Source organism: Coregonus clupeaformis, chromosome 20 (genome assembly GCF_020615455.1).
Source record: "Coregonus clupeaformis isolate EN_2021a chromosome 20, ASM2061545v1, whole genome shotgun sequence".
Classification (NCBI taxonomy): Eukaryota; Metazoa; Chordata; class Actinopteri; order Salmoniformes; family Salmonidae; genus Coregonus; species Coregonus clupeaformis.
In genome coordinates, this window is record NC_059211.1 from 7,742,036 (window position 1) to 7,766,510 (window position 24,475).

The 24,475-nt window shown below is 44.6% G+C and overlaps 1 protein-coding gene across 4 annotated transcripts; it reads right to left on the bottom strand.

Moving 5' to 3' along the window:
• Nucleotides 1–718: 718 nt before the first annotated feature.
• Nucleotides 719–24,105, bottom strand: LOC121533775 (run domain Beclin-1-interacting and cysteine-rich domain-containing protein). 4 transcript variants are annotated; one of them, XM_041840011.2, is made up of 23 exons: nt 23,847–24,105; nt 22,809–23,181; nt 19,838–19,991; nt 19,373–19,456; nt 15,542–15,701; nt 15,053–15,159; nt 14,431–14,662; nt 13,069–13,542; nt 12,633–12,680; nt 11,729–11,827; nt 11,427–11,542; nt 10,911–11,100; nt 10,658–10,762; nt 8,608–8,682; nt 6,809–6,869; nt 5,701–5,833; nt 5,427–5,572; nt 5,161–5,225; nt 4,785–5,023; nt 4,500–4,561; nt 4,110–4,263; nt 3,775–3,868; nt 719–1,920 (listed from the first exon to the last, which is right to left on the bottom strand). In XM_041840011.2, the coding sequence occupies exons 2-23, from the start codon at nt 22,850–22,852 to the stop codon at nt 1,772–1,774; spliced, it is 2,991 nt and encodes a 996-aa protein (XP_041695945.1). In that variant the 5' UTR covers nt 22,853–23,181; nt 23,847–24,105; the 3' UTR covers nt 719–1,771. The 4 variants fall into 4 exon arrangements, with proteins under 4 accessions (XP_041695945.1, XP_041695946.1, XP_041695947.1 ...); XM_041840012.2 differs by lacking the exon at nt 22,809–23,181; XM_041840013.2 differs by lacking the exon at nt 12,633–12,680.
• Nucleotides 24,106–24,475: the final 370 nt, after the last annotated feature.

Below are 24,475 nucleotides of genomic sequence, written 5' to 3' on the forward strand. Positions count from 1 at the left end.
GTAGAGTGGCCAGACGGTAGCCACTCCTCAGTAAAAGGCACATGACAGCCCGCAAGGGGTCTGAATACTTTCTGAATACTAGTCCTGTGATCTATGTGCTAGTTTCCCGGACACAGAAAGCCTGTTTAATGGAACTTAGTCAGAGACTAAGTTCCCTCTGTGTCTGGAAAACCAGGCCAAAATGTAGAGTCTTAATAATAGTCTTGTGAACGTGCATATGCCCCATACACACTGTCATTGTCTATGACAGTCAGGGGATAGCTAACCTCATCCCAAGGCTCGAATTGCTGACACATAGAGCCTGGTAACACTGTGCAACAAATTGGGACTACAGCTGTATTAGATGGAGAAAATCGATTGGTTCTGTGTTCAGGCATATAAAATGTATATGTGAAAACTATTTATTTTCAGATTTCCCAAACTCACTTCTTTGTTTAGCGCATTACTTGCCCACAAAGCTCGTCCAGTAGCCAGAAGGGGAGGTGCTAGATGGTGATGGACAGATCAGCCAATTAAAACCGGCATCTGTTTGCGCCACTCCTGCCATAGACTGCCATTCAAGCCCCGTTCTGTACCAAAACTCTTCAATGGACACCGTTCCTTATCTCCTTTCCCTCATCATAACCAATAAATGGTGAAAGGATGATCGGTTTACACAGTGTGGAAACCCATTATGCCCATTCAAGACAGCAATCATGAAGGAAATATTAGGAAAGGATGACATTTTGGAAGAGGCCAAAGTTTAATCCATGTAGCAATACAGAATGTAAGCTCACGAGATCAGGATGGTAAGTAAGAAGAGTGAGAAAGGTACTATAAAATGTGAAAGCCCTATGTGCTTTGTGTGAGATGAACAATACCCCCGAGAGTGACTTGCCACCTCCACAACCCCAGACATACCAGTGCAATAAAACAAAATAAACAGGCTTCATATTTTACACAAAGACAAAAAGTGATATATTAAGTGCCTGATTAGGCTGGTGCAAAACGTTTCTGCACAGATGCATATACAGTAGGTACAGAGACACACACACACACACACTCCATAGTACTTCCGCTCACACGCCTTTTTAGTAGATGCACACACGCATACATCTCTCACACACGCACACATAAAGCAGCACAAACATGCCGTCTCCACTGCCTCGTCTTAAAATATTCACAACTCTGTGCAACACTGATTGAGAGACCTCCTCTAAAGACTTGTCATTCCAACTTCTCTTAAACAACCAATGGGGCACTAGCTCTGCCAGTACAAGAACATTGGTGACAGAGGCACATAGGCTTGGCTAAAATAGCATAAAATGGGATGGAGTTAGAGTAATAAGTACTTACATTTCAGTACTTCTACCTACCTTGTTCTATTTAAAAATGATCACTTCTTTACATACTGTACATGGCAGGACTATCATATTATGATATCTGCACTTGGAATCAGAGCAGCAAACCATAAAAGCAGAAAAATAAAGCCAATATATTAATATAATATGCTATTTAGCATATTGACAATGCGTTCAAAAAACAAAATAAAGTATCCTGTCAGTTTGGGTGAAGAAGGAAAAAATCTCATCTTTCACTAAAGCTACCGAAAAACAAAATCATCAGAGCTCGTCCAGTAGCCAGAAGCTGCAATTTCAGGGAAAAGAGAGGGATGGCGGGAGGAGTTGAAAGAATAAGGGTCACTGTCAGTCACTAAAATCATTGTTGTGTTCTCGTTTTTCCCCCGTCTTTCTTTTCCAGTCCTCGCTCCTTTGTTTCTCAGTTCGTCATCCTAGCTCCCGCCTCCCTCGTCCTCCTCCTTATCCTCCTGCTCCTCCATGTTCTTGCGTGCCATCCTCTCCCGCCTCTCTGCCAGGCGCTGGCATCGCGGGCACTCCTTGCCTGCCTGGAAACATTTGCTGTGGAAACACGCGTTGCACTCTGAAAGACAAGACAACACAAGAGAGAAATGTCAATGCAAAAGCAACCACACTGAAACGCTATATAAAAGATACAGACACACAAACATGGGTGGAGTCCTGTTCAAAAATACATTGTTTTGTCGATGTGTAGAAGAAAGACGCATGAAGATATATGGACAACATCCTAATTCCCTAGAGGGATGTTCCACCCCATAACTCACCTGTTAACCAGCTCTAAGCAAACATGGGGGAGTGCTCCCACAACACTAATAACCGGTTTGACAACATTGTTCACAATGGGAAGAGGACTGAGGTGCTGTGATGTCACGGCAGAATAGCCAATGATAGTCTCTGAAGCAAGGGGGAGGGGTGACATGGGACTATAAAAGAAGAGGTGAGGCGGGGTGGCAAGGCAGAAGGGAGGAGAGGAGTGGTAAAATGCAGAGAAACTTGCAAAGAGTCAGTGCACCACTCAAACCAGTTCAGACACAACCACAATGAGAAGCCTATTCCCAAAAGAGACATACAGCTTCTAAAGCTATGAATGTGTGACTGAACCATTTCAGATAACACCTGTGTGGAAGCTTCAATTGTACATATTTATTACTACATTTTCAAATGAATATATTGTCCCCTTGATAATGAAATGACAAAGCAACTGAAATTCACAAATGTGTTTATTTTACATTCACACAGAGAAGTTGAGGCTTAAATAATAATGTGAACAGGTAGGCGCACAAAAGAAAAAAAACACCTTTGATCACTCCAATTCATCCTGCCATTACATACATATGAAATAGGCCCATATCCTTATTAAGAGCCCTGCACGTGCATGAATTTTAAACCCGAGTCATAACCATGCCCACGACATTCAGGCCCTACCCTACCCAGGCCCGATTGTTTCTGCCATATTTAAGGCCTGGCCTCTACTCAATTTCTTTGTCCTCCACCTCCTCAGTTTCATGCTTTCCTTCCTCATTCACTCCTGTCCCCGTCTCGGTTTCTTCTTCTCTTATCTCCTCCTCATCTTCCTCCCTTCCTTTAATTCAAAATGCCTTGACCAGACTTCCCTGTTTGATAGCTTTGAATAACATCCTCCTCTCCCCTTCTCAGACTCCTCTCCTGTCTCTCCCTCCTCTTCTCCCTCTCCAGTCCCTTTGTTTTGGTCATCTGCTCCCTCACTACTAGCTTCCCTTTCCTCACTCTTTTCCCCTCCTCCCACTCCCTCTCTCCTGTCTTGGGATTAGGCTTGAGCGGTATACCGTATATACCGTATAGCGGGGTATTTGGAAATAGTCACGGGATGGTTTATCAATACCATCAATAGCACTGAAACTATTTATTTGATATTTGTAGCTACTTTTTAAGTAAATATCTGCAGTCAACTTGTGCAATACGTTAGGAGATAAAGCAGATTGCGTTCTTCATTTCTTTTTTTTCTTCTTTTTTTAGGTGTTCTTCATGTCACCGGTCGTATAATTTTTCAGTATGAAGCTTACAGGTAGTCCAGTCACGGTGAGAGAACAGAACCTCATGAGTCCCACTGACTGTTGTGCAGCACGCGCCAGGTGATCTAGTTACAATATGGAATTCACAACTAAATGTTTGTCAGCTAAACTGTGAGTAGCATTTTTTAGTTACTTGTAGAACTTTATGTGCTGGGATGTCTGTCCTGCAAATAGTTTGTCAGAGACTGTATAAAATGTTTGCATGCATTCGTTAGCATTTAGCTAGCATTCACTATGGGATTTTACATATACTTATTAGCATTGCTAACCTTTGGATTGAAAATAGCGTGCTGGTATTACCGAATATCCTGGGATGGCACAAGGTCAGTATGAAGGTATGACAATCTGGATACGGGGGGGCTCACCTTCGCAGCGCGTGCACTTGTTCAGCTCAAAGGGGAAGATGATGTCTTTGTCGTTGCCGCAGAACTCACACACGAAACCCTTGGCCTGACACAGCTGTGAGAGACAAAGAGGGAGAGAGAGGAAATTAAGACATTGACATTGAGGGGATGCACTGAGAATGGAAATGTCACTTTATGACACCCTCAAGTCCACTGTAACACATGGCGCAAATTGTCATTTGACTCATATTTGCTATTGTATAGAATGACAATTCAAAATGTACATCACAGTATAAAAATGAATGTCTCTATTACAGGAAGAGTATGTAGTTCAGGATAATTCAACGCATTCTCACCACACAGCCAGCCACGTGCATAGAACCCAATTTCAGCAGCTCTCGAAGCCGGGTGGCCAGCTCTCCGTTGCGCACAGCACTGAGGTCGTTGAGGGAGAACAGGTGCAGGTCCTCAGTCAGGTGACCTGGGAGGCTGTCAAACTGGTCCAGCACGCTATGGGGTCAAACGCAAAGACACACGTGAGGGGAACTCCTACCAGCAATACCATCCATTACTGCAATAATTTACCTGACAGTGCAGACACAGTGTCGTCTCATAGCAATAGCACAGTTCATTACAGGAAGAATATTTTAGGAGGCATGTAACACATGTAAAGGAAAGGGACTGTCACATACCAACAATACCATTCATTGCAGGAGGAGGCACACACATGCACGCACACAACTTACTCTTTAGATAGGCGGCATGTCTTGAAGAGGTTTTTCATGTGGAAGAGTTGGACCCTCAAAACCTGAAGAATAGTAGGAAAATGCACTTAGTTCATAGAACACATTTCAAACCACAACCCATAACCGGAACACATTTTCTTTCTAGTATGAGTGGGCTAAACTAAAGTAGGCTAAACTAAAGTAAAATAAAATACTGTAAAACCTAACAAACCAAACCTAAAAGATAAGATAAGCATCAAACTAGACTAATCCAAACTAAACCAGGCTCAGGTCCAGTCCTCTCACCCGGACAGTCTCCAGGGCTTTGTTCTTCTTGTAGAGTCCACTGTTGATGTCGTTGGGGTTGAACAGGGGGTCTCCGGCGATCTTGCCCAGCAGGTCCCGGGCGAAGTTGCTAACGTAGTACTTGCTGAAGTCCCACTTCCTCAGCACGCGGCCCGGCACCACTGCCTGGGCGTTCTCGTGGCAACACTGGCAGAAGTAGCGGCCCAGGTACTCGCAGTAGCGCATTCGCTTAATGTAGTCTGTCCGGTGAAGGGGAGTAGAGGTAACAGAGTGAGGCAGGGGTGAGGTTTGACACAAAATGACCACCGTGGGATAAGGATAACATGGGTGGTTGTGTTTTGGAGGGGGAGTGGGGGGTCTTCAATGTGGTTTATACCTGGGTCTATGCGAGTCCCACAGCCTGCACAGCGGTAGTTCTGCTTCGCCACAACTATTTTCCTCCTGATGGAGAGAAAAAGGGGGAGAGAGGATGGTTAGAGACAGACAGACAAGCAGAGTAACAAAAATAGAGGGAGACAGTCAGAGAGATATAGGAGGGTTAGAGCGACAGACAGGCAAACAAAAAGAGGGAGAGGCAAACAAGAAGGGGGAGAGAGACAGAGAATAGTGAGAAGTCACTGTGTGTGTGTGTTAAGGACTCACTTGGGCGCGGGGTGGATGTTGAAGATGATCTGGGGTCGGGGCGGTGCCCACTCTAGGTTCCCTCGCACCCGGATCCTCAGCTTGTAGATGTCAGCATGCTCTCCATCATCAGGAGAGATGGGCAGGGAGTCAGGGATGGGCAGGAGCTGAAGGGTAGAGGGAGAATACAGGTTAGTTTGTGTGAGTGTATGTGTGGGGGATATTGTGTGTGTGTGTGTGTGTGTGTTTATACACGCATGTATGTGTCTGCGTGTGTGTGTCTGTGTGAGAGTACCTTCTGCGGTGCGTCTTGCTCTGGGACCAGCCAGTCGAGCTCCGAGGCTGCGGGGAGCTGCATGCCTTCAAACTGCCTGAGCAGCCCCATGGCCACCGACTCAGCCGAGTTAGACTGGAGGAACGACGGAGAGCTGAGTAGAGAGAGAGAGAGAGAAAGTGATAGTAGGAAGAGTAAAGAAGCATATCCCAAACACATTTCCACTACTGCAAAATATAGCCACACTATCACAAACAATGGTCTAATTTCTACTAACACAAACAATAGCCTAATTTCAACTACTACGAACAATAATCAAATTTCAACTACCACAAACAATAGCCTTTTTTTTCAACTACCGCGAACAGCCTAATTTCAACTACCGCAAATGACAGCATAGTTTCCAAGTAGCCTACCATGAACAATCGCTTAATTTCAACTACCGCGAACAATAGACTAATTTCAACTACCGTGAACAATAGCCTAATTTTAACTACCATGCCTTTTCTTTTTCTACTGTTACCTCTGTGCTTGATATGGGCTTGATCGAAACCTAAACATTCTGTCTATAGTCCGGCCCACTCCACGGACTACCATTCTTCATTGGGCCAATGGGAGAAAGGGTGTGGCCAAGGTGAGATGCAGGAGATTCACACGTGCAATCAATGTCAAAATATTCAATATTGGTGATAGATTTCAGGTGGAAAATTATGGGATGTTGGAGTCAGCAAGCCTTGGCTAGTTGAAAACATGAGAGGTTGAGGATCCTGAATCTGGTAAAGAGCTATAAGCCCTGGGGAAAATTTGTGGAAGCTACATTTTACATTTTAGTCATTTAGCAGACGCTCTTATCCAGAGCGACTTACAGTTAGTGAGTGCATACATTTTCATACTGGCCCCCCGTGGGAAACGAACCATGCTCTACCAACTGAGCTACAGGGGACAAGCCTATTATGGATCACTAGGATCAGGGGATGAAAGAACTAGCATATGACCTATATGTCATTGACATGGACAGGCAGATCAGCAGACAAGACAAGACATAGGGTCAATTTGGGACTGGGCCTACATCTATAAGGCTAGAGTGTGTGTGTGTGTGTGTGTGTGTGTGGGGGGGGGCAGTTATTACATAGACTCTGAGCTGAGGAATGAGCGGCCACTGGAAGTCACACTGCGCTTTATGTCTGCATCTGTATGAGAGAGAGAGAGGTTAGGCTCAGTTCTTTTAAAGCACATCAATCACACTACTATCACAAAGAAAAACATGTACAGCTAAAATTTGAGGGTGGTGTTTCAGGAGAAAAAAAATGTGTCTTAGATATGACAAGTCCTAGAGAAGGCACAAAAGCATCAGACATTAAATGTGTGGCAGAGAGTTCACATAGGGACTTTTAAAAGGAGTCATATTAGTGTGCTGCTGGTGAGAGATTTCGGGTGGAATATTATGGGACGTTGGAGCCAGAAAGCCTTGGCTAGTTGAAAACATGAGGGATTTCGAAGAACATGAATCTGATAAAGAGCTATAAGCCTCGGGAAAATCTAATGGAAACTAGGCTATTATGGATCACTAGGCTAGGGGATGAAAGAACTAGCATATTCAATATATGTCATTGACAGGCAGGCCAGCAGACAATGGCCCAATCTCAAATCCACAACTGCATTGTACAACTGCAACCCAGTTTCTGACCAATATAGTCCAGGGGTTCAGTCTAAAACTATGTTTTGTCTATTTCAAAATACGTTCATATGTGGGTTTGTGCAGTCGATGCAAATCCAAAGCCCTTCTGGCAAGATTCAAAACAACAATATGCCAAAGGGATGCTAGATTAGAATTTTAGGCTGCAACAAATGAGGACATATTCAGCAAGTGTCCTTTGTCTTATGAAAGCATACCATGCAGCAGCATCTCACACAAATTAATTATAATCTTATCAATAGCTATACTTATATATAATAACATTTGGTGGGAGTAATTTTGTTTGCAGTTCATTGTTAAGCCGTTAAATCTAGTCTCACGTGTAATATCTGATGTTTCTTTTAATGCAAGCCAGACTATTTCATTGCTACCACTGCAGCACGATAGAAATGGGAAACTTGGCAAGGTGGAATTAATATTAAGTAGTTCCTGTTTCTAGTGGGAACTCAAAAGCAGTGAGACCGTGTTGAGTACTAACACCACTGGATGTGCATCAGTGATGCCATCTCATGCACACAGAAAGCCTAAATTAATTGTTGAGTGAATCGATGGATGGATGAATGAATGAAGGAATGAATGAATGGAATGGAATGAATGACCAATAGCAGCAGTAGCTATACACTGCTGCCAGCAAATATACTAGTCTACTGAAGACCCTAACCCCCATCAAACCATAGATGTACATACACTCACACTCATCGCCGGTCTCCCTAACCCTGGAGCAGCAAAGGCAATATAAAGCACACAAGCCAGGCCAGCATCTAGCTGGATTCCAAACTGAAAACCTCTTAAATGACTAGGTACCAATGGGCAGCAATCTGGTAGAAATTATACCAAATTAAAATGAAAGCTCAAAGAAAAAGGTATATGACGCTAACCGTGAACATCAATCACTCAAAAAAAGAAAGTAAAGGGAAATACATTTTTTGGTAAGGGCTCTTCCTCAATTCATCTCTCCAAAATTCCTCGCTTCCTCTCCACGCCTCCTCCTCAAAACACATTGGAGAAGAAGTTCAGAGGGGAGGGACCTTGAACCTTCTCCTTCAATAGGACCTCGAATCTTCTCCTTCAATACAGTTGAGAAGGAGCTGAAGAGATAGGATGGGAGGAATCGCAGAAAGATTCATTGAGAAAGAGCCATGGAATCCAGCTACATTTGTCCAGCCTCCCACATCCATAGCTCCCCTGCACCCCTAGCCCTGTCTCTTGTCCCTCCCCACCAGCCCAGATACCTGAGAAGAGCGAGGCGAGCGACAGCGAGAGGCCGCTCCTTGACACATCCATCAGGGACTGGCCCTCACAGCCATCTGAGAGACAGAGACTACACTCAGCATTGGCCCCACACCACATATACTATATACAGTGCATTCGGAAAGTATTCACACCTCTTGACTTTTTCCAAATTTTGTTACGTTACAGCCTTATTCTAAAATTGATTAAATTGTTTTTGTTCCTCATCAATCTACACACAATACCCCATAATGACTAGGTAAAAACAGCAAACCCCCCCGGAAATATCACATTTACATAAGTATTCAGACTCTTTACTCAGTACTTTGTTGAAGCACCTTTGGCAGCGATTACAGCCGAGTCTTCTTGGGTATGACGCTACAAGCTTGGCACACCTGTATTTGGCGTCGCTGCACAGCTATTTTCAGGTCTCTCCAGAGATGTTCGATCGGGTTCAAGTCCGGCCTCTGGCTGGGCCACTCAAGGACATTCAGAGACTTGTGCTGAAGCCACTGCTGCATTGTCTTGGCTGTGTGCTTAGGGTCGTTGTCCTGTTGGAAGGTGAACCTTCACCCCAGTCCGAGGTCCTGAGCGCTCTGGAGCAGATTTTCATTAAGGATCTCTCTGTACTTTGCTCCATTCAGCTTTCCCTCGATCCTGACTAGTCTTCCAGTCCCTGCCGCTGAAAAACATCCCCACAGCATGATGCTGCCACCACCATGCTTCACCGTTGGGATGGTGCCAGGTTTCCACCAGATGTGACACTTGGCATTCAGGCCAAAGAGTTCAATCTTGGTTTCATCAGACCAGAGAATTGTTTCTCATGGTCTGAGTCTTTAGGTGCCTTTTGGCAAACCCCAAGCGGGCTGTCATGTGCCTTTTATTGAGGAGTGGCTTCCGTCTGGCCACTGTACCACAAAAGCCTGATTGGTGGAGTGCTGCAGAGATGGTTGTCCTTCTGAAAGTTTCTCCCATCTCCACAGAGGAACTCTGGAGCTCTGTCAGAGTCACCATTGGGTTCTTGGTCACCCTCCCTGACCAGAGGTCCTTCTCCCCCGATTGCTCAGTTAGGCCAGGCTCTAGGAAGAGTCTTGGTGGTTCCAAACTTCTTCCATTTAAGAATGATGGAGGCCACTGTGTTCTTGGAGACCTTCAATGCTGCAGACATTTTTTGGTACCCTTCCCCAGATCTGTGCCTCGACACAATCCTGTCTCGGAGCTCTATGGACAATTCCTTCGACCTCATGGCTTGGTTTTTGCTCTGACATGCACTGTCAATCGTGGGACCTTATATAGACAGGTGTGTGCCTTTCCAAATCTTGTCCAATCAATTGAATTTACCACAGGTAAATTTCTACAATCAAGTTGTAGAAACATCAAGGATGATCAATGGAAACAAGATGCACCTGAGCTCAATTTCGAGTCTCATAGCAAAGAGTCTGACTACTTAAATAAGGTATTTCTGTTTTTTATTTTTAATACATTTGCAAACATTTATAAAAACCTGTTTTTGCTTTGTCATTATGGGGTGTTGTGTGTAGATTGATGACAACATTTTTTAATGTAATTAATTTCAGAATAAGGCTGTAACGTAACAAAATGTGGAAAAAGTCAAGGGGTCTGAGTACTTTCCAAATGCACTGTATAACTACACACAGTAGTACTGTCTATACGCACACATAAACAGGAGGACGTAGTCACACACATGCATGAAGGCTACTTTTAGAAACACACAGGCAAACACACACACACACCTATCTACCCTGCCAACACATTTACCAACGACCTAGCTACCTTGCCCCAACAGTCGAGAGAGCAATGTTAATGACTACCATTAAAAATGGGAGATGTTTCCAGCCTTGGTGGGTGGATGAATGATATGGGGCACATGACAATGAGGTTGTGAACTTATGGCACACAAACTAAAAATGGCACACAAACTAAAAATGACACCACTTCCCACAAAGCTTGCATGATATGTGTATAATGTAAACCTCTTCCCTCCCTCCCTCCAAGTCCACACTCATCCTTCCTAACGTTCCCTCTCTCTACCTCTCAGCTCGCACTCCTCCACCTCCTCGGCAGAGCCCGAGTCGGACATGTGAAAGGAATCCTGGGAGCTCCTGCGGGAGCCTCCGCTGTCTGTGGAGTGGAACACTGGAGGAAGGGAGACAGGGTTAAAATCAATACCAGCAAAGCGATGACATGGGGACTAATTTGGGAGTCGTTGTGTGTGTGTGTGTGTGTGTGTGTGCGTGTGCATGCACCCGTGCAAGTGTATGTCCGGCCATGCGTAAGCTCTTACAGTGCTGCGAGAGCGGCAGGCAGCTGCGTCGGATCTGCAGCCTGCGCAGGCGGATCTTCTGTTTTAACTGCTGGATCTCTGAGTCGCTGTCATCGCCATCCTCCTCCTCCTCCCGCCGCCGCCGCAGGTTGCACTTCATCAGCTCGATGGCGGCAATAAGAGACTCAGAGATGCTGAAGTGGGCATTCTCCTGGAATGAGACATGCAGATAAGCGGGGGGAGAGTGAGGCCTTGCTGTAACACTTTCAAAAGGAAGTTATGATTGATTTAACAGAGTAAGGGTCTCTTAAATGATACCAATCCAATCGTATTAGATTATTGATTTCATCAAAGAAACCCATCCTCCTTGCCAACCAGTACATTCTTCGACCATGTTGCTTATTCTGTCCTTAGTGTGCACTCATACACTTCCTTTAAAAGGACTTCGGGAGAATTGGAATGTTTAGACATTAGATTCTAATCACTCAAAGGTCAGGGGTCAGATGATGTGGGATTATGAACCCTCCCCAGGCTCACCTTCTCCAGGTCAGCACAGCTGCCGAAGTCCTGCTCCGACAGGTAGCTGATGAGGCTCTGGCCCTCTGACGGCTTCCGGAACATGCCGTCTGGAATACCGCTGTACTGGGAGCCATCTGCAGAGAGACCACACACACATGCAGAGACACACACACACTTTCAGTAAAGACACAAGCCTCAAACACTGTATGTTGAAGGTATTGGTGTCACAGGAATATATACCTCAGGTAAGGTGATGGATAGTGACAATTCATATTCTTTTGCCAGCTAGGTAGTTATTATGTTTGAACCAGTGTACTCACTTGACTCCAAATAGAGGGAGCTGGGTGTGCTGACATCACTGATGACAGGGCAGAAGGGGCTGTAGGCCTTCACACAGCAGTCCTCTCCAACCAACGATTCTGACAAACAGAACACACAGCAGACGTTAGATTGACCACAAAAATGAAGAAAGATCAGTGTCTTATCATCAAGGGCCAACTAGCCTGGTTACCAGATTTTTTCTGTATTCAACATTTGTGCTAAAGTTGGCTAAAGCAAAAACAGACTTAACTGAACAGTGTCGTAGTAGTCTTGAGATTTCAACTTTAATATCCATGTTGAGATATGCTCAGTCAGACACCCACAAAGGATGTATCGAAAGTAAATGTATCAATGAAAAATCTATCAAATATGAAGTACTATGGTCTCCTCTCCACTGCAAATCCAAGGCGAATATTGTGATGATAAGCTTATGATTGCTGACAGTGTTTCTGACCACATTAGCAACTAATAAATTAAAGTTATACTGACCTTAGAAATCAAAAACAGAGAAATGGAAACATTCGTAAAAATGTATAGTAAAATCATGATGCATTCACTGAATGACCAAAAAAACAACATCAAAACGTCACAATGTAATGAAAGTAGCGTGGATTCAAACCTTAACCAACACAATTAATGAACATGGCAAGCTGTTTTGGCCTAGGGTCTTCATTTTGGTTGGACCTAAAACTAGCCAAACTTTAACCAAAGGCCTAGGGTCTTGAGTGACCTTGGTTTGACCTAAAACCAACCAAACAACAACCAAAACAGCAACCAAGAACAGCACAAATGAGGAACCAAAAGCAAGGCCAGAGATAAGAGAAGGGGAAGTAGGGAATTATCATGCAGGGAAAGGGGGATGAGAGAGGGAGAGATGGAGCACAGAAGAACTGCACTGCCAACCTGCTACAGGGTCCTCTATTATAATGGTGATTTTCCTGTGGCCCCCTCCTTCACGCAGAGAGAGAGAGAGAGAGAGAGAGAGAGAGAGAGAGGTTAGCAGTGAGAAAATAGAGGAAAAGGAAAAAGCACTGTGGCAACTGGCAACCGAGCATCAGAGAAAGACAAATGTGCTGGATGTGGTCCATGTCGCATAACACTGCACCTACACCTACACACCCCCACACACGCGCAAGCTCTCTCTCTCTCTCCCAGGCGCTAACCTGCTGCATACACACACTCTTATACAAACACTAGTCTTGCAGCCATTCACCTGCTGCATGCAAACACATTTGAATGACTTATTTGAAATTAAAACATACACTTATTGGCTTGCACTCATGCTCAGCAAACATACCCTAGCCTCTCACCTGCTGTACAAGCAAACACACATGCTCACCATGTCTATGTTTGTGGTTGATCCCCGTGTCAGACATCGAGCGGATGTGCCCCCTGCTGCCCCCCCGACCCTGCCCCCTCTGTCCCTCCGAGAAGGATGACCTTCGGGGAGCAGAGGGCGGGACCACAGCCAGGGAGCTCCGCCTAGGGGGCTGGACCGGAACCTCGCCACCTAATTCGCCACCGCCGCTAGGCTCGCTGCTGGGCTCGTGGCCGGGGGTGGAGCTCTGGGATTCACGCCGATTGCAGCGTTGCCCCAGGTTACCGATGGCCAGGTACTCTGGGCCGTCGTCGCCCTCGCCGGAGTCTAGGGTGTCGGAGTGGACAGGGCCTGGAGAGGCAGGCTCGGTCAGGGCGATGCGGGGGACAGCTGCCAAGGGGCCGGGAGGAGGAGTCACGCCCCGCTCGCCTTCCCCCCCTGACCCTGACACGCACCCCCAGGGGGCTCCCGGGGCGCTGGCTGATGGAATAGTGTCTGTAGAGGGGGAACAAGAAGAGAGTTTCAGTTAGACTGATTGTTCGAAGAAACTTCTTCAATGCTTTATTCAAATCGCATTTCCTTACACAATCATGTCGGTGTAGACTCGGTGAACTCAAAAGCAGATACTAGGGAATTTAGGCATCAGGGGAAGCCGCTTATATAAGGTGGTTGACATTTTCTGAGACTTTCAACTAAAACTGTAACATAACAGAGCAGACATAATTCTCAGTGTCACTTCTATACTTCCCAATTCTATCTTCAACCTTCTGAATGTTTCAGCTATTGTGACTTATTGTGGACATTGACCTTTTGAAATGATAATGCGATAACACGAGGCACGTCCTGCCTAACCTCCATTCACAATGCTGCTCCTCTCCTTCTCAGAATCCACCTCTACTTAATTCCCTGCTTTAATCTGTTTCATTTATTACTCCTCCCCTTTCTTTCTGGTCTGCCTTCCTTACACTCAATCCCTTTGCTTTCCTCCAACACCCAATATCTCCTGATCTGTGTTGGTGTTGCTCTTTGTCCCATGTTCTCACTCCCTACCCTAATCCCTCCATCTCTCCTTCCTACCCCTCTCTCCTGACCTGTGTTGCTCTCTAATGTGGCCGACCGTAGTGGTGTCAGTGTTGGGTACCACTTTCTCTTTCCCACTCTCACACCCTCATTCCCATCCCTCACCTTACATTCTTCCTTTTCTCCCATCGCTAACCTCCCTCAGCTCCCTATTTCCTCACCTGACACGAGTTACCCTCTGAGATGACCCCTGTGTTATTGCTGGGTGTGTGTCCTTCGTCTCGGTGGGAGCACTGGGGGCGGTGAGCCTGTCTCTCTCGCTCTCCTATCCTCCCTCCACCCCTCCCATCACTCTCTCCTCACCTGAGTTCCTCTCTGAGATGACCCCTGTGTTTATGCTGTTCAGTGTATGTCCTCTGTCTTGGTGGGGGAGGGAACACTGGGAGGTGGTGAGCCTGCGGTTGAGCTCTTCCCTAGGGGGCCCCTGGCCCTTGCCCAGCCCGGCCCTCCAGCCTCCTCCGGCCCCAGGCAGCACACACAGACTCTGGCTCTTCAACAGGCCCCCCACGCACTGAGGGCCCTTCAGAGTGGACAGCTGAGAAAGAAAGAGAAAAACAGAGGGGGAGGATTAGAGACAAATTAGAGAGTGAAAGAGCGGTACAGTAAGATAGATGGTAAGAGATCAACACAGGCACAGAACCTTAGGTATAGGAAAAAGTTATAGTAAAAACATGGGGAAAGAAAAAACCCAAAACAACATGGCAAGAGACACAATTTATGTGTCAGGCATGGTTGAGAGGTATCGGAAAAGAGAAGACAAATAGAGAGATGGAGGGAGCGAGATCAGCCACTAATGCTGAAGTGGATATCAGGGACAGGAACTTCAGACATTAACATGTACAGACAGAGAGAGAGTATGATTGGTGTGTGGTGCTCAACTGTGTGTGTGTGTGTGTGTGTGTGTGTGTGCGTGAGAGGTGCCCACCCTGACTGTGTCGACGAGTGCCAGCAAACGGGGGTTGTTCTGCTCCACGGCCTCCAGATACTGAAACATGGCCGTCACATGGGGCTCTTTCAGGAGAAAGGCCTCCTCTGAGACAGAAAAAGAGAGAGACAGAGAGAGAGGGAGAGCGAGCGAGAAGGGAAGGTCAATAGGACAAGGAAATACCACAGATATAGTCCAATCGATATCACAGGCCCAAAACATTGATTACGTCTAGGGCTGTGATGGTCATGGACTTTTGGAAGACTTTTTTTTTCTCAGTAAAATGACCACAGTCACCGTTATAATCGTTTGTATAGCAAAAAACAACAAGTGTTACAAAGGTTATTTTATTTTCATCCAGAATCGACGGTTACACGATCATACAATTACTGTGCCAGCCCTAATTACATAATTCCTTCATCAAATCTACAAACTTAACTACAGTGGTCTTGGTTTGGCCGGGGCACACACACTCACACGCAGCCTTACCGTTGTAGTACTTGCGCGTGTGTCCCTGGTGTTTGAGCAGGGGTCTGAGCTGGGCGGAGAGCAGGTGGACCTGAAGGCTGTGCAATAGCCAGCGCTCTGCCTTGTAGCCTTCCCCAACACTCTGCATACCACTGCTCAGCACGGGCTCCAGCTTACTGAACTACAGGGTCCAGAAAGGGGAGGGAGAGAGAGGGAGAGAGGTGAGGGTAGAGTGAGAGAAAGAGAGCGGAGGGGGGAGGGATAGGGGAAATAGAAGGAGGAGTGTATGGGAGAGAGAGTGAGGGGGAGAGGGCGAAGGGGAGAGGGCGAGGGGGAGTGATGGGAGGGGAAGGGTGAGGAAAAATACAGAAAGAGATAGGGAGAAGAGATGGTGAGAGATTACCATTAAATATAACAGGTGAACATGTGGCTGGCTGGCTGGCTGGCTGGCTGGCTGGCTGGCTGGCCCCCCCAGATCTGTTTGTGCCGTCTATGTTAATGTAACAGGGGGTAGCTGAGATCATCAAGAGTGTTTTGTGAAGATACAGCAGATTTCCACAAAAAAACATTAGCTCATCAACAAGAGGGGAAAGAGGTCAGGGGCTAAAAGGTTAAAGGGCATTGGGCTTTCACAACAGTAGCATGTGAGAAGGGTGTTGATGAAGCATTACCCTGGTAAGAGTGCAAAGGTTACTGAGTGAAAGTTATATGTTTATTCATTCACTAAAGCTTATCCTTGCCTCTTTTTAACTCATTGTCAACTGTGAGCCAGCCTACCATTAAGCTCAGGTTTAGCATCAACTTAGAACCACTACTTATCATTAGGCTACACAATGGCTAATCACTGTATTGTTGTCACAACCATATAGATAAAACAATTTTTGCCTCCCAAATGGCACCCTATTCCCTATATAGTAAGGGTCGCGTTAGAGTTCAGAAATCTGCATTTTCAAAACGCAGACCTTGCAAAAATCTACGTTTTAAACCATTTCACCTGGATTTTATATTGAATGTTAATAGTTTTACAAAATGTATAGAGTGAGCAGGGGAGTGCAACTACAGTTTTCTTTCAAAGAAAATACATTAGTGCAACACATTTGGCAGAAAATAGCTTTATTTTCAACTGATGACAACAGAAGTGCAACGCTATTTGGCTGGCAACCACACAAGTAAATGAGCTTACAATGAAAAGGCAAGGTATTTTTTGCTAAATGATGCATGGCCATCATATTTCTAATGTTATCATAGAAAGAATGTAGTCAGCTACATTTCCTAAAGTTTTGCTTCAAGTTAATCTTTCATTTTACCAGAGAAAAGTAGGCAGGCTACACTGAGAAAAGTACCGAAGGAAAAGTAGCTACACATCAGTCAGAGTGCTGTCTACTGATAGAATGCTGGTTCTCTCATCTGAGTGGAGAAGTGCAACTGAAGCACAAAATGTGTCTGATGCCAATCAGAAATTCCAATAAGAATCACTTTAGATCTGCATTTACAGAACGCAGGAAGATATTTCTTATGCATTATATATATATTTTAATTGTGTGAAATACACATAATTCTGCGTTAACGCGACCCCTCTTAGTACCCTACTTTTGACCAGGGCTCAGAGGGCAATAGTCTATGTGCCGGGGGGCTAGGTCTGTTATATCTAGTGTAATTCTCCTGTCTTATCTGGTGTCCTGTGTGAATTTAAGTATGCTCCCTCTAATTCTCTCTCTCTCTCCCTCCCTCCCTCCCCTCCCGGAGGACCAGAGCCCTAGGACCATGCCTCAGGACTACCTGGCCTGATGACTCCTGGCTGTCCCCAGTCCACCTGGTCGTGCTGCTGCTCCAGTTACAACTGTTCTGCCTGTGGCTATGGAACCCTGACCTGTTCACCGGACGTGCTACCTTGTCCCGGACCTGCTGTTTTCGACTCTCCCTCTCTACAGCACCAGCTGTCTTGACCTCTGAATGCTCGGCTATGAAAAGCCAACTGACATTTACTCCCGAGGTGCTGACCTGTTGCACCCTCTACAACCACTGTGATTATTAATTTGACCCTGCTGGTCAATTTGCCCCTGCTGGTCAATTTTTGAACATCTTGAAGAACAATCAGAACAGAGAGAGAAAATTAGAGGGAGCATACTTAAATTCACACATGTACTGTTATAATCTCCACCCGACACAGCCAGAAGAGGACTGGCCACCCCTCAGTGCCTGGTTCCTCTCTAGGTTTCTTCCTAGGTTCCTGCCTTCTAGGGAGTTTTTCCTAGCCACCGTGCTTCTACATCTGCATTGCTTGCTGTTTGGGGTTTTAGGCTGGGTTTCTGTATAAGCACTTTGTGACATCTGCTGATGTAAAAAGGTCTTTATAAAAAATTAAAAACATCAGTTCAATTGCTTAAATTCCATTTAGTTAATTTTTTTGTGAGCTCAATGCGCTGTTTCTCTAGAAAGAAATCAAATAATTCACAAGATAAATTAAGTCAAGAACTTTCTTTCTGGGATGCAGGGCTGAAGGGAGCTGAAGGGAGTAGTTTCATTAGGCAAACATTCAACCTAGTTCAGCAAAGAAACGTGGTAATTAACTACAATGACCATAATCCATTGTGCATGTTCTTCCCGGCTCGATGGAGACTGATAGCCTACACACAGACCACATGAGAGAGGAATGTAAACAACACAAAGAGGAATGTAAACAACACAGAGATGAGAGGGATAGAGACAGTTCGTGAGGTAGCTCAACACGATTGATAGTTGTAGTTGGTAATAAGCAGTCTTGAACGTATGCCTTACGTACTTTGAAGAACTAGTCAAATGATTTTGTCAGACAGCTCTGCAGAATAATTAGGCAGCTACTATGGGGAGCACAGAGATAATGTTAGATGGCAGTAGGGCCCCGTGTAGCTCAGTTGGTAGAGCATGGCGCTTGCAACGCCAGGGTTGTGGGTTCGTTTCCCACGGGGGGCCAGTATGAAAATGTATGCACTCACTAACTGTAAGTCGCTCTGGATAAGAGCGTCTGCTAAATGCCTAAAATGTAAATGTAGAAATGTTGTCTGGCTGCTACTGCTTGAGCAGAGATGAGATTACTTTAAAGCAGCAAGAAGCGGGAGATTTGTTCTATGTGCGCTACTTCTATGCTTCCCAATCTTAAGTTTTGTTTTTGCGTCTTTTACTTTCGGTTTTGTACACCAGCTTCAAACAGCTGAAAATACAATATTTTTGGTTATGGAAAATATATTTGAAAGCGGTTTAGATGGTACAATGATTCTCTATACTTGTTTTGTCACAAACTAAAATTAGGTGAACTATTAGAATTTTAGCAACCGGGAAATGGCAGAGCGATTTCTGCATAGTGCACCTTTAAAGAATGAAAAATAATTAAATAAAAGCTAAGTAATATACACAACCAAAATATTTTATTTCATAGTCATATCCTATTTTTCTATTGATGTCTAGCCAATGTGGACCTGACAAAGACAATGGGATGTTTTCAATGTTTTAGCAATTGAATGTTCACTATTTTTGGCTTTGGGATTTCCATTAAAAAAGCTCCAAGATAATTTGTCATTATTCTATAATGCATTTGATGTTTAAAAAAAAATATTGAACACGAAATCGAAAACCGTGATTCTTTTTTTATAACCGAGACTGAACCGAACCGACCTCAAAAAGCACTAATTGCTCAGCACTAGGCTCTGGTCAAAAGTAGTCCACTATGTAGGGAATAGGGTGCCATTTGGGACGCAGCCAATCTCTGTGGTCACAACAAACTGTACTGGCTCCCCCATCATATACACGGGATGAATAATCATTGTAAAGAGATAGGCATGAATAACATCAGGGTAGATTGCTAGAGTACAATACCTGTTCTACATGTGAGGCCAGGTGAGGGCTGATGTAGCGGACACACCACACAAAGGGCCAGTAGTCTTTCTGCTTGTAGTACACCTGCAACACAAAACCGGCGTTTACTACAGTACAATGGTATTGTCCTACTTATGGCCGATTAAAGGCCACAATGTGCTATTCATCATACATTTGGGTTACCAGGACAGGATAAAAACAGAATGTCATAAAACAGATTCAGAGAAGAAGCAGTAGAATAATGAAATGTTCATTCTCAGCAGCCTCAAAGAAAGTGCAGGGAACAAACGCTGAACTCCCATTTAGCAGATGCTCTTATCCAGAGCAACAATATAAGTGCATTTAAATAAAGAGGCTGAAAAACAGCCAAATAATAAGGCCTTATTATTACCTTTTTCAAAAGTACAAATGATAGTGTAAAAGAGTTAAGAGTAAGTAAAAGAGTAGTTGTTCCTGAGGACTGACCTGCTCGTGCTTGAGGCCGTGGCTGAGGATATGGTTCATGTCCTTGTGCAGCCGCTGCAGACCACCGTAGCGAGACCATACGTTAGGGTTGTTGGTGGACACCAGGCCCTCCACCGTGGTCTTCAGACTGGAGAGCAGCTTCCAGTGTTCCCGCCTGGAAAGAGGGAGGAGAGAGGGAGGAGGGAGAGAGAGAATGGAGGGAAGGGAGGAAAAGAGTGAAGAGGTAGGTATAGGCTTGACTGAACTTGCGCCTCACCCAAACATTCAAGAGTAGACAGTTGAGCAGAAAAATGAAAACCAGCATTGACTGACTGACTGAGAAGAAATCACACAGTAAGATTCTGCCATAACAAACAAACTACAGTGCAATGACTGCGAATGAACCATGGTGACTACAAACTAATGGCTGTGCACTGCATATACAGCACCCAATGAAATGCATTGTACTAGGCTAAGTAGATAAAGGCTAAGTATTCTAAAGTATACTGAGACCATAGACATATAGTGTCCTAAATGGTGCAACAGAAATGCATCCCGGGGAAGTCTTTAATACTGTTACTGTAGCCTAGTTTTTATTAGCAAAGAAGTGTTTCTTAGTGGTTGAGGAAGTAGTAGTTGAATATCTTCGGTACAACAGTGTGACTGTGCAGAGCATACAGTGCCTTCGGAAAGTATTCAGACCCCTTGACTTTTTCCACATTTTGTTACGTTACAGCCTTATTCTAAAATGGATTAAATATTTATTTTTTTCAGCAATCTACACACAATACCCCATAATGACAAAGGAAAAACAGGTTTTTAGAACTGTTTGCACATTTATTAAAGATAAAAAACGTAAATACCTTATTTACATAAGTATTCAGACCCTTTGCTATGAGACTCGAAATTGAGCTCAGGTGCACCCTGTTTCCATTGATCATCCTTGAGATGTTTCTACAACTTGATTGGAGTCTACCTGTGGTAAATTCAATTGATTGGACATGATTTGGAAAGGCACACACCTGTCTATATAAGGTCCCGCAGTTGACAGTGCATGTCAGAGCAAAAACCATGCCATGAGGTCGAAGGAATTGTCCGTAGCGCTCAGAGACAGGATTGTGTCGAGGCACAGATCTGGGGAAGGGTACCAAAAAATTTCTGCAGCATTGAAGGTCCCCAAGAACACAGTGGTGTCCATCATTCTTAAATGGAAGAAGTTTGGAGCACCAAGACTCTTCCTAGAGCTGGCCGCCCGGCCAAACTGAGCAATCGGGGGAGAAGGGCCTTGGTCAGGGAGGTGACCAAGAACCCGATGGTCACTCTGACAGAGCTCTAGAGTTCCTCTGTGGAGATGGGAGAAACTTCCAGAAGGACAACCATCTCTGCAGAACTCCACCAATCAGGCCTTTATGGTAGAGTGGCCAGACGGAAGCCACTCCTCAGTAAACGGCACATGACAGCCCGTTTGGAGTTTGCCAAAAGGTACCTAAAGAGTCTCAGACCATGAGAAACAAGATTCTCTGGTCTGATGAAACCAAGATTGATCTCTTTGGCCTGAATGCCAAGCGTCACGTCTGGAGGAAACCTGGCACCATCCCTACGGTGAAGCATGGTGGTGGCAGCATTATACTGTGGGGATGTTTTTCAGCAGCAGGAACTGGGAGACTAGTCAAGATCGAGGCAAAGATGAACGGCGCAAAGTACAGAGAGATCCTTGATGAAAACCTGCTCCAGAGCGCTTAGGACCTCAGACTGAGCACACAGCCAAGCCAACGCAGGTGTGGCTTCGGGAGAAGTCTCTGAATGTCCTTGAGTGGTCCAGCCAGAGCCTGAACTTGAACCTGATCTAACATCTCTGGGGAGACCTGAAAATAGCTGTGCAGTGACACTCCCCATCCAACCTGAAAGAGCTTGAGAGGATCTGCAGAGAAGAATGGGAGAAACTCCCCAAATACAGGTGTGCCAAGCTTGTAGTGTCATACCCAAGAAGACTTGGAGGCTGTAACCGCTGCCAAAGGTGCTTCAACAATGTACTGAGTAAAGGGTCTGAATACTTATGTAAATATCATCTTTCAGGTTTTTATTTTTTATAAATAAGCAAACATTTCTAAAAACCTGCTTTTGCTTTGTCATTATAGGGTAATGTGTGTAGATTGATGAGGAACAAAAACAATTTAATCAATTTTAGAATAAGGCTGTAATGTAACAAAATGTGGAAAAAGTCAAGGGGTCTGAATACTTTCCGAATGCACTGTAGGTAAGACACTAGGCCTAGCCTATATAGCCTAGGTAAAGGTGATGTGGGCTACAACATCCAATGGACATAGGCTAATGGCAAACTCTTTAAAACAACAGTATTGAGTACAAAGAGTTAACAGATCTGGGTGAGTGAATAGAACTGTGTATCACTTTCCACTTGGATTGAAAGAGCAGCAGAATCAAAAGTGAATATATATGCCTTAAAGTAGCCTATTTGATGGTGAGAAAATAAAATCAGGCTGAGCCGAAATCCCTTTGACCAACAGACAAAGTGCAAGCTCATATCCAGGACTTCCTCCTTTTTCCTCAAGTCAGCAGCTAGCTGGAACTCAATGCTGACACACACTCTCCCACACACACTTGGGAGGATAGTCTTGAGTAATGAGGAACAATGAAGAACAATACCAGAAGGAAGATTTTAGGAAGATCTAGTTTCCTTGTAAAAAGTATCCTATGAAAAACTAAACATTACTCAAATCTGCAGCAAAGTATGACAGAAATTAGGCCTAAAAAATCCAGGGCTCAGTCAGGTTACAGGGTTGGAAGAAAGGGGGTTAAGGATGAACCAACTGAAGTGTGTGCCACTGTTTCATGACTACTGAAGGAGTCTGTCAGTGATTATAGAGTGTTATACCAGACAGTGATTTAACCAACGTTTTTTGGTATCCATTAATGAGAGTTACAGGTAAGGTACTGTTTAGTGTAGCACAGATTGAGATCATTTTCTACCAACCTTAACTTGGCGATACTATCTTCGTTCTTGACTCGGCCAAACATGTATCTTCTAAAATGTATGTGTCCAGTTGCAGGTGGTGCGTTTGAATTTAGAAGATGCTCCGTTATTAAAATAAATAAACATTTTGGTCCATGAAGTAATCCAACAATATGTACGTCGCCATTTTATCTATTTGAAATATTCTCTCATTGATTGAAACCGGTGGGTCCACCCCAAAGTGCCCATGTCATGTTGACACTCACCTACAGTACCGTATCTCGATCACTGAGGCGTTAGATTAATCTGGCCCGGCGTACACCGTGATATGGCCAGTCACATCATCAGGCCAAAACAGGAAAGGAGGATCGCCCTTCTTAAATCGAACAGTAATCTGCACCTCTCCGTCATGTTGTCAACAAGACAGCATAGTGAATCATCCAGAAACACACAACTCTTGTTGTATAAAATAAATGTTAGAATTTTCAAACTAGTTTTCATTGGGAAGGAGATAAAGATTTCAAATTTTTAAATCAAAAGCAATCGCTTTTCTATGGGAAAATGCAGAATCCTACTCATTACTATACGTGTTTAAATATCCCACTTTTGTTTTCAGCCGATTTCGCCGCGGGACAGAGCGGGGCACCTGGCTAACGCCCGGTGAACTCTATAAATACCCCTCTTGTACAGCACCTGTCATACAAGGAATTAGCCATACCAAAATTGCACTACCTTCCAGTTTGCTAGCTAGTTACTTATTAAGCTAACGTCTAGCTAATAATGCTAACTCAAGCTAGCTAGCTAACGATAGCTAATTTAGTCAACAAACTAGTTAACGCTAGTTACTAGTTAGCAAATAAATATTGTCATGGACATTATTGGATATGGCATGAAACTGAGGACAACATTTGAAGTTCATTGGCCAATTCAGACTTGTTTTCAATCGTGAACAACCTTAATGTAGCAAGTTAGTTAACCAACGAGCTAGCCAGCTAAGCTAGCTAGCTAGCAAACATCAACAGCTAGCTTGGTTAGCCGATTCCCCACCCAGTCCCTCACCTGCGTTCCTCGGCTTCAGCCTCCGCCGTAATCTCCATTTCCTCGAAACGGGGGAAACCGAATACGGTATCAGCTTCCCCCCAAATCCACTTCCAGTACACACAAGTCACCACCCGCTTACAGTCAGTGGCTGAACATTATCTCGTCGCATTCACTTTGGCTAGTAGGAGTGGTGACTGTGGTGTGGTCCAATATGAGCGCTGTCAGTGTCAAAAATTGCATGAGTCCAAACAGTATGTAGGAGAGGCCTAAACAGAAACACAAAACCGCATGACTTCGCTATCATCAGTATTGGGCGGGGTTGATGTTTCAAATGCGAACTCCTACTCTTCGACACAGGTTGTTTTTGAAGTGATAGATTGAGATTTATTTTTCTAGGCTATTTATTGCAAAATAGCCTTATGGTGAATTTATAACTGTGAGTTAATCAAATAAACATGCCTGCACATTTGCTAGCTTATTCAATTATCCTCTGTTCTCTTTTGAATCAAGTCAGGGACATTCAATATAAAGTTTCACATTATTATTTGTAACTGGTGGGGAATACATTCATGACTTTTCTAGAAAATTACAGTACATCCTAGAACCCCACTTTTTATCCCAAGCCTGCTTGTCTTTGTGAGTCTTGG

Bases quoted from the DNA above. Each gene is read 5' to 3' on its own strand.
- LOC121533775 (XM_041840011.2), bottom strand. From the start codon at position 22,852: ATGTTTGGCCGAGTCAAGAACGAAGATAGTATCGCCAAGTTAAG. The intron at 15,160-15,541 runs GTAAGGCTGCGT...TTTCTGTCTCAG, and splicing joins CACGCGCAAGTACTACAACG to AGGAGGCCTTTCTCCTGAAA. The intron at 5,573-5,700 runs GTACTCTCACAC...TCTACCCTTCAG, and splicing joins AGCAAGACGCACCGCAGAAG to CTCCTGCCCATCCCTGACTC.